Below are 9,241 nucleotides of genomic sequence, written 5' to 3'. Positions count from 1 at the left end.
ATCCTCGATAAAGTATACCACCAACAGTTCAACAGAGGCTCTTATGATCAAAGGATAAGAGTAAACACTTGAGGTATTTGACAATCGACGTCGTATTGCCTGATATACTCATTATCCGAGCAAGCAGATAGCTACTGTCCAAGCTGGCATCAACGTTTCGACGAGACTTGAAGGCATAGACCATCTCATTGTTTTCTCCGGCCCTCTAGTAGATCCACAACTTAATTACATCAGGTCAGATGTTTGGACGATATTAACGATACACCAAGCTTCACAGTAGGTGTTTCGAAGGTTTCCGATGAGGTCAATGCATTGTCGGATGTCGATCCACGAATTAGCTTAGCCTTGTCAATTCGTAAGAGTATATGGGATTGGCACCACTGCCATTGTGCAGTATCACTCTATTCAAGTCAATCTGAACTAGGAAGAGTCCTTGTCAGTCAAGTCCTCTAGATCAGTACGAGCTCTGAAACATCCTACATCATTCAATATTCTTTATTGCCACATATCCTCCTCGACCTTCTTCTGAATTGAAAGGTCTCCCAAGTCGACAAGCCATCTTTTTATCGAATCGACAAAGAGTATAACTGATCGAAAACCTTTTCGCAACTTTGCAAGGCATTGAAGAAAGGAGCACCGATCGCCAGAAAGCCTGCATGAAAGGCACAGGAATAACACCCTGCAGCGCGGAGGATATATTCATTTGAAGTTCAGAGAATCTCATCCTTTTCAAGATGGACGTTACATCGTTGTTGAATTCAAGCAGTGTTGCTGCTGAGCAGCAAAATCATCAAGGAGAGAAATTCGTTCTCCCATCGAGAAATCGAACTCCATGGGACGCAAATGGCTATTCACTGCCAATCAACACATCAAATCATACGATTAATATTAAAGAATTCGGTACAGGAAATGAGTTGAGTACGGTGAACGCCATGAACCCAAAGATTCACTGCTATGATTCACATGGGACGGATTTAGAAAAGTCACCTCATCATAAATTTTCTGATAGCCGGAGCAGTTTGTCTTCCTTTACCTCGACAACCAACTCAACTGCCCCTTCTTCTTCGAACCACTCCAGATTTAGTTCTTTCAGTACCATCAACAGTAGCTATCCGATCACTTCTTTGCACGGTTACTGCAAATCTTCATCAGAGAATTCTACAGATTTAAATTGTTCTCCTTATTCCTCGATTACCCAGCAAACCAAAGTCGAGTCGCGTTCTGCCCCAACCTCCCCACACAACAGGAAGATCAGCATCATGGTTTCCAGTCCAACAGAAAACCTTGATGCTCTAGCCACTTTAGCTGAGCAAGAGTCTTCTCGGTCGTCCCCTGAAAGTAAAAATGTCCGATCTCAAAGCATGGCAGCTGCACCAGGAGCTTCGCTGGCTGACTCTGCCGATTCCATCAGGGAGTCGGATAGTCGACCTGATTCACCAAGTGATGCTATGTTGATCAGACGTCCAGATCTACCGCGCTTGAATACTGATGCAAGTGATAATGGCTCCGAGTCAGATCAGTAAGTTATACGCTTCATACAATTTCATCGTCCTATGTTCCTTCCCATCCGATGTCGTTCACACTATCGGTTTATCAGCTTGACTAACATCAACTCAGTAGTAGCAATTATTATCGCAGCGCTCAGCTTGAGTTCAATCATGGAGCCATGAATCCTACATTGCACAAGCGAAACATTTCTGCACCAATTTTGCGCCGACCAAGTCGTGTTTCGGCATCTGGTGTTGGTCCAATTCCCGAACTCACCCCACCCAACTCCACCCGTCTTGCGAACCTTCCATCACCCCTCGATGATGGAGATGAGGATGCAGAGGGCGACCCAGCTACACCACCACCAGCTGATGGGGATGCAGACACTGTTCCTGAGTGTATGTACATTCCCAATTGTGAGACGGGTTCGCAACCTCGCAAGGCAATCTCACATATCTTTGGTCGAAACAAGATGTGCACTAGGTTGATTCCACAATCTGTTTGGGTCCACTATTGTCGCAAGCATTATCAACGCTCCCGTTATCGTAATCCTAAGGAGTATGCCAAGCTACAATGCGATTTGGTACAACAGCAAATTCGTCGTGTATACGACTGGTCTACACAGAACATGCGTCGTGGTGAGCCAGGTACTATCAAAGACTGGGGCATAGCTATTAGAAAGCGTGAGCAGAAGCGGTTGGATGAGCTCAAGGGTTCCGGCCGAAAGAGACGTGCTTCTACTTTTGATGATGAGGATGAGGGCGACGAAGATGCGCAGGGTCCCCGTCCACCAACAGCTGTTCCAGATTGGCTTCTTCATGTCATCGGAACAGGTTATACCACCGAAGAGATTCTAGAAATCTTCAACCGCCTCCACCAAGAAGTTCTTGAAGACCTCTTACCTTGTTTCCCAGACATTGAAATTCTTCCAAACATCACCATCGACCAAGATGAACCCAAGTCTCCTAAGGGCTATGCAAAGCGCAAGGTATCATCTGCTGGTCACAAGCGCTCCCAATCTCTTGGTGTCGCTGCTATGAAGACGCAAAGCTACAGCTCTCCTGCAGTACAGGATCGAAAAATGAGCCAACCAGTCCAATATCAAAGCTCAAGTAATGGGGTTCCTGTTTACAGCGCCACCATGAAGCGTCGTCGTCCTAATCCAGGCGATGCTAATGCTCAACATATGCAATTTGCACCACTCTTAACAGATGTCGAGCGTCGTCGCATGTCATTTCAGCCTGCTTTTCCTAGCTTTGATCGAATTGATGAAAATTATCAATCATCTATCGGTGACAATGACTTTGAATTCCCAAGAAGTCGTCAAAGTGGTCGGTCCTCCTCAGTTTATCAATCGCCATTGGCGGCACCAGTTGCTCGTCCATTGGGTATCCATCAGAACCAGGTGGAGACACAGATTCAACAGATGGAGAGCGGTGGTGCCAGCTTCAGCATGAATGGCGGCATGGGAACGGGGATGAGCATGGGTGGACAAAGTATAGTACCCATTCGTGGTCGTCCTCAACACCAACGTTCGCATTCTGATTTTGTGGTTCCTCGAACTGCAATGCAACAAAATATGATGTCTGGGACTGCTATGCAGCCAAATCTCATGTCTCCCCAGAACTTCAACAACAATATTGAGTTCTCAACCCCTCAATACCAGCAACCTAGTTATGGTCAATTGAATGAATCTCATCAACAACAAGGTGTTCGCCAAAGCTCTTACCACATGCAGCAAGGCCGTCGTCAATTTGCTGAACAACATCAACAACAACACTTTGCGCAACAACAACAATTCCGTCGACAATCTTCAGCAACTAGTAGCGTTGGCAACAGCCCTATCCCGAGTTCAATCAGTCAAGCCAATAATCCCACTCTTCAACAAGGTTTCCAACCCAATCCCAGACGAACTCAAAGTTCTCAGATGCGAGGCAATCAGATTTTTGATGAGAACAGCACCAGGCGTCGTAAATACGACCAAGGCAATTAATTTTTTAAGGCAATCGATTACTTCCAACCATTGATTTTGATTTTGATTACTTTCCGGTTTTGGGACGATTGTTTAAGGGCGCAAATGGCTTTATGATACCCATTTGCACGATTCAAGTTTACTTTTCTGTTTTCTCTGTTCTGTTCTATTATGGTTCTTTCTACATCAGATTATCGCATTCAATCAACCAACCAGCTTTTACAATCACTTCTGTGACTACCTATCTGATCCTTACAGCCCGATCTTGAATACTCTCCTCGAAACTTCAATCAGATGATGAGTATATTGTCATTGATTTGCGCATTCGGAAAATTTCGGATTACATGGTTCAGATTATATCTGATTTCTTGATTTTTTTTTGGATATCAACCACTGTCACGTATTTAATTCATCGGGATATGCTTCATGAAAATATAACGTCTATAGTTGTTTGATGACATGAACTAGGTGTACTATTTCTTTTGTCTTTTTTTTTTTTTTCCTTTTTGCTCTGGAGTCTCGTCTTCAGATAAGCCTTTTTTTTGGTTTTGCGTGGTTTAGGGGGTAGATCGATAGCATATATGGAATGGATGGGAAATAGGATATGGGCGTTAAAAATGCATGGTGGAGTATGGATTTCTTGGTTGATTGATTGATGGATTGATGGATTGATGGATTCATGGATGGATTGATGGATGGATGCCGATGAATCGATGATGGATTGGATATCAGTTTTCTTTTCTTTTGTTCGTTCGTCACTTTGCTTTGCATGGTTTTTAGCGCGTGGATTCTTTTCTGCTCTACATACATACATAGTACATATATGAATACTTACTTATTTACTTATGGATATATGAATATATGAAGACATAGGGTAATAAGGATATGGGACAGGACGTATAATACAACCTCTTCATCTGGTAAATGGTGTGTAATTATTTGATGGATAGGTAGATAGGTAGATAGCAGAATTGAGAATTTCGATTCTTACTTTGGGCTTTGGGCTTTAGGGATTTGGTGATCTTTTTTTGTGTGTGTGTGTTGTGTATAGGTTCGTCAGTTTGTGTATCTTTACATGGATATGGATTTATATTTGAATTTTAAAGTATAAATTCTTAAAATAGTATAATTATAAGATAAAGAAGTCCCAATATCCTTCTCAGATATTAAACAAATATTAATAATATTGATAATTCATCACATATAAATAGAATAAAGAGAGTAGTGAAAAGTATAAAATTGATATATACTTGATGACATTTAGACTATCCACTTCGAATATATCAAATCCATCTCACACCTCCACATTCTGAACTATATACAAGAAATAAACACACATTTTTCCTTCCTCCTCCTTTAAACATCCCCTCCATCCATCTCGTTAAAATATTTCATTTCATTTCATTTTCTTTTCCCCTTCCCCAATCTCAAAGACACTGCGAATAATAATCATTCAAAACCTTACACGTACAACCATCCACACACGACCCACTCCCATTCCAATTCAACCCACCACATTGCGCATACTTTGCAATTGTCCCCGCACTTCCACTCCCGGCAGTACTAGTAGCAGACGCACTAGAAGACACCGTCGTAGAAGACGTCTGAGTTATCGTCGTCGTGAGCGTAGTATGGGGAATACTAGAGGGTGAAGGTGTTAGAATTCCTGATGATGATGATAATGTAGAAGCTATATTTAAATTTCCGGAGAGAGAAGAAGAAGAAGAAGGAGAAGGTTTCTTCGTGCAGGGTTTTTTGGATGTGAGAAAAGTAGATGGGATGGCGATGGGGAGGATAGAGGAATGCGTTATGATTGCTGATTGGGAGGTGTAGGTTTTGGAGACGGAGGAGGTGGAGAGGATGGTTGAACCGCCCGCGGTTATGTAGATTGTTGTTGGGATTATTTCGATGGAGGTGATGGCTTTGGTTGATGTAAATTCGATTATTGAAGCGCTAGAAGGACTGGAAACTTGAGGTATGTTGGTGGTGGTGGTTCCAGGTGATACCTTTTTCGTGCAGGGCTTTTTGGTTGTGGTTGAGGGCGAAGCAATTACTGATGATGATTGTTGGGCCGGAATAGCAACAGATGATGATTGAGTAACTGAAAGGACAGTAGAAGAAGAAATTGAAACTTGAGTAGAAATAGCTTGAACTGATGTTTCACTAGAGGCTACCGCACTGGAAGCTTCCACACCAGGTACTGAGCTAGATAAAGCAATAGAAGAAGATTCTACTAACGTGCTTGCAGAAGAAGAACTAGAGACAACGGCTCCGCCAGGTCCAGCAACACTAGTGGTTAGTGATCCACTTTCAATGTATACACCGGAGAAATAGAAATCTTCGGTTCCGTCGGCTTGACCACTAACGGGAAGTTCGAGGACACCCAAGTGCCAATCTGCACCATTGGAGGAGGCAGATACGGAAACTGCTGGAACGGTAAGAGTGAGAGGATCGGATCCAGTGGAGTGGTAAAATTCAACAGAACCTGCGGAGAAATCCTAGGAGTATATTAGTAACTGAGTAAAAGAATAGTAAATTCAAACATACAATTCCGTAAGCAACATTGTGCCAAACACCAGAAGTCCAATTAGTACTCCATTTACTATTGCCACTAACATCCCATCTCAAAAGCGGATCACTTGAACCCGACTCCCCACTAATCCAGCCACTCTTCATCTCAGTAAAATGACTTTCGAAGAAACAAATTTGATGTTCTCTATAGATGCTTGGTGCATTGGCTTCCATATGCATCATACTGAAATGATAGTAGACCTTTCCACTTGCAATAGCTGCCTTAGTTTGTGGAATCAATTCAGTACGACGCATGTTTTGACCTTGCCAGTATGAGGTACTGTCAAGGGTTATCTTGGCACCGAGGGATGATCCAGAATCTGCTGGGTTCTTGAAAGAGCTTCCGAGGGTAATATAATTGGTGAAGTTACTTGTGCCGTGCTATTTCTTTATAAGATTCCATTCAAATTACTCTATCGACTGTAGATAAAATACAAGTACTTACAATATAATTTTGATAATCACCAACGGCATTGCTCCACGACCAAGCCTCCAAATCCGCCATAGTTGAAGAATCGAATCGACCATCCCATAAGATCGCACAATTTGCACTAGTCACAGACCCAATAAGGGCTGCCAGAGCCTTCTTTGAAAAATGCATTGTGAATGATTTGAGATATAGATACTTCAAGTACCTGTGTAAATATCCACTGGATATGTAAAAGTTTGAAGAAGAAAGTTGAAGAGTAAAACGTAGAAGCGAGGTTTAAAAGAATGAAACGAACTGAACAGCACAGGACAAAGTTCAAGAGAAGTCCAAGAAGAAGAGAAAGGGAATTCAAACTTATTATAGAGGATTACATCTTCCTACTCATAAGGCGACTCTTTATGACGATTCCTAGGTAGTTGCTACGAAACAAATTCAGCATCCGTTTTTTCGGAAACGATTGTTTGTACCTCCAATTTCCCAAATTAAAGTCATCATCAAATATGGAATCGTTAGCCGCTCAAAACCAGGAATTCCCCAAGTAGGAAGCTAGAAATTGGCGTAAACGCCGAATTGAGTCAGATGAACAATGCAAATGATACAATTGGGGTATAGAAAAGAAAAATTATGAAGAAGGTAGATAGAATTGATGGGTTTTTTATGGCAGGACGGTCCGGATATGAGCTGTTGTCTCTATATAATAGATTGTTTTGTGTTCATCTGATTTTGCGATAGAGTGTAGAATGAAGTTGGCACTTGCTTGCTTTTCTTTATGATGCGTTTATCCATGCTTGGCATTGGATAGAAGATTTTGAAAATGAAACGGGAATCTTTTTCGGAAGTCTCGTGTTGGATGAAGGGGGAGTAGATGAAATGAAGGACTTAGCGAAAAGGTTACTTACTTTCTTTACCTTAAGGTTACCTGTAAGGCTTAACCGCTTCGCCCCTCGAGACTTCAAGGAACTCCCCTCTATCCCCTCATGATGCCCCTCACCAATGTCTACGGAGTAAGCTTGACCCAACCAATTTTCCATCTCTCCTGTATTCCATAAAGCATCATATAATCCTTCAAGCCAACCATTAATCAATTCTCAATTCTCAATTGCCGTTTCCCCAATCCCTCTACCCATTAACATTACCGCTCCAAAAACACGGCGGACCGCCTGTCCGCATCCCTTTCACTAATCCATAAATTTCGAACCATTCATCCCATTCATCCTATTCATCCCATCAAAAACAATCCTTCCTCCCTTCCATCCATATCAATAATACTCTACCTATTAATACTGCAGCTGTGAAAATTAATCTATAGTGGAGAAATAATAACCATCAGATATATTAAAACCAGGATTCTTTAACGCCTTTTGAAACACGAACATGGTTTGCATAGGACGATGATTCTTTTCCGGGCAAGATCTTAGACGAGATTCTTTCGATTGGTTTCTTTGGTTTGCCCCGCAATATTGGAGCTTTTAGCCGCTGGGAGTACCGGTGTGCGCGTGAAGGGGGTGGATGAGCCACTGTGGCTTTTGTTGAGGCTGGTGTGAAGATGGAGGTTTGTGATTGAGGGATAGGAGTGATGAATGAGCATCAAGAATAAATAGATATAAAACAAATAAAATCCGAATAAAGTGAAATAATACAATAACTGCAAGAGATTTATCTATACAGGTGCAAAACTTAACACAAAAAATATATTATACAAGTTAAGCATGTTCAATTCATGTATATCTCTATCTCGTATCAAAATCTCTGTTACGAGGTTTGCCGTCTAGATCACGTGGAAGTGCTCTAGGCTCTCGAAGTAGGTTTATAACTAGGCGTCAAGCAGGGACTTGAAGTAATGACAATAATGATATGCAATTCGTAACTAATAGTAGAGTATACTAAATGATTGATCTTGAGCACGAAGCTCTATACAAAGGAAATCCATCTTGATTATATAGTCCTTCGTGCCTATGGTTAACTAGGAATCGTCGTTCCTGGGAACGAGCGTTCCTGGTTGTTCCTAGGAACGTTCGTTCCTCACCGTTCCATCACATGTTTTATGGTCATGTGACATACTAATCGTTTTGGACGTAACAATCTCTTTTCATTAATTATATTCATCACTCATCTATATCAGTAAGATCTTATATTAAAAAAATAGTTAAAACAGATATATTTTATTTGTTTTAAAACAAATAAATCAATATAGAAGTATATGTTACGAGGTTTGCCGTCTAGATCACGTGGAAGTGCTCTAGGCTCTCGAAGTAGGTTTATAACTAGGCGTCAAGCAGGGACTTGAAGTAATGACAATAATGATATGCAATTCGTAACTAATAGTAGAGTATACTAAATGATTGATCTTGAGCACGAAGCTCTATACAAAGGAAATCCATCTTGATTATATAGACCATCGTGGCATGCGTCCCAGTGCTCCCAGTTGTCCCAGTACAACTGGGACAGCTGAGCCTACTGGGATCCTCATATCACATGATGCTAATCACGTGATGTTAGGTATGTGAGATCCGTCGTAACAGTATATAAATATATCATCATCATCATTCTATATTAATATATTTGTTAAAAGGAATGACCTCACACAGGGAATAGTGGGAAGCTGATAGGGCAGAACTGAGGTAATATTGGTCTAGTAGGTTTATCTCTCTTCTAAGTTCTACGGAAGTGCGAAGCTCTCTGTAGGAGAGCTTCTCAATCTAGTCCTAACAGGACTAGTGCCCTGTGCACGTGCTACGCAGGAACCATTCACTTTAACAATATTTATATCTTTTTCTCTA

The 9,241-nt window shown here is 41.6% G+C and overlaps 2 protein-coding genes across 2 annotated transcripts; one reads left to right on the top strand and one right to left on the bottom strand.

Moving 5' to 3' along the window:
* Window positions 1–734: 734 nt before the first annotated feature.
* SS1G_04947 (hypothetical protein) lies at window positions 735–3,481 on the top strand (the record flags this gene model as incomplete). Its single annotated transcript, XM_001593470.1, has 2 exons — window positions 735–1,519; window positions 1,618–3,481. The coding sequence occupies 2 exons, from the start codon at window positions 735–737 to the stop codon at window positions 3,479–3,481; spliced, it is 2,649 nt and encodes an 882-aa protein (XP_001593520.1).
* A 1,273-nt stretch (window positions 3,482–4,754) lies between these two features.
* Window positions 4,755–6,632, bottom strand: SS1G_04946 (hypothetical protein; the record flags this gene model as incomplete). Its single annotated transcript, XM_001593469.1, has 4 exons — window positions 4,755–4,774; window positions 4,974–5,958; window positions 6,008–6,412; window positions 6,477–6,632. The coding sequence occupies 4 exons, from the start codon at window positions 6,630–6,632 to the stop codon at window positions 4,755–4,757; spliced, it is 1,566 nt and encodes a 521-aa protein (XP_001593519.1).
* Window positions 6,633–9,241: the final 2,609 nt, after the last annotated feature.

Source organism: Sclerotinia sclerotiorum, genomic scaffold (genome assembly GCF_000146945.2).
Source record: "Sclerotinia sclerotiorum 1980 UF-70 scaffold_6 genomic scaffold, whole genome shotgun sequence".
Taxonomy (NCBI): Eukaryota; Fungi; Ascomycota; class Leotiomycetes; order Helotiales; family Sclerotiniaceae; genus Sclerotinia; species Sclerotinia sclerotiorum.
The sequence above is the reverse complement of the archived record's forward strand: the minus strand, read 5'-3'. Positions and strand labels throughout refer to the sequence as shown.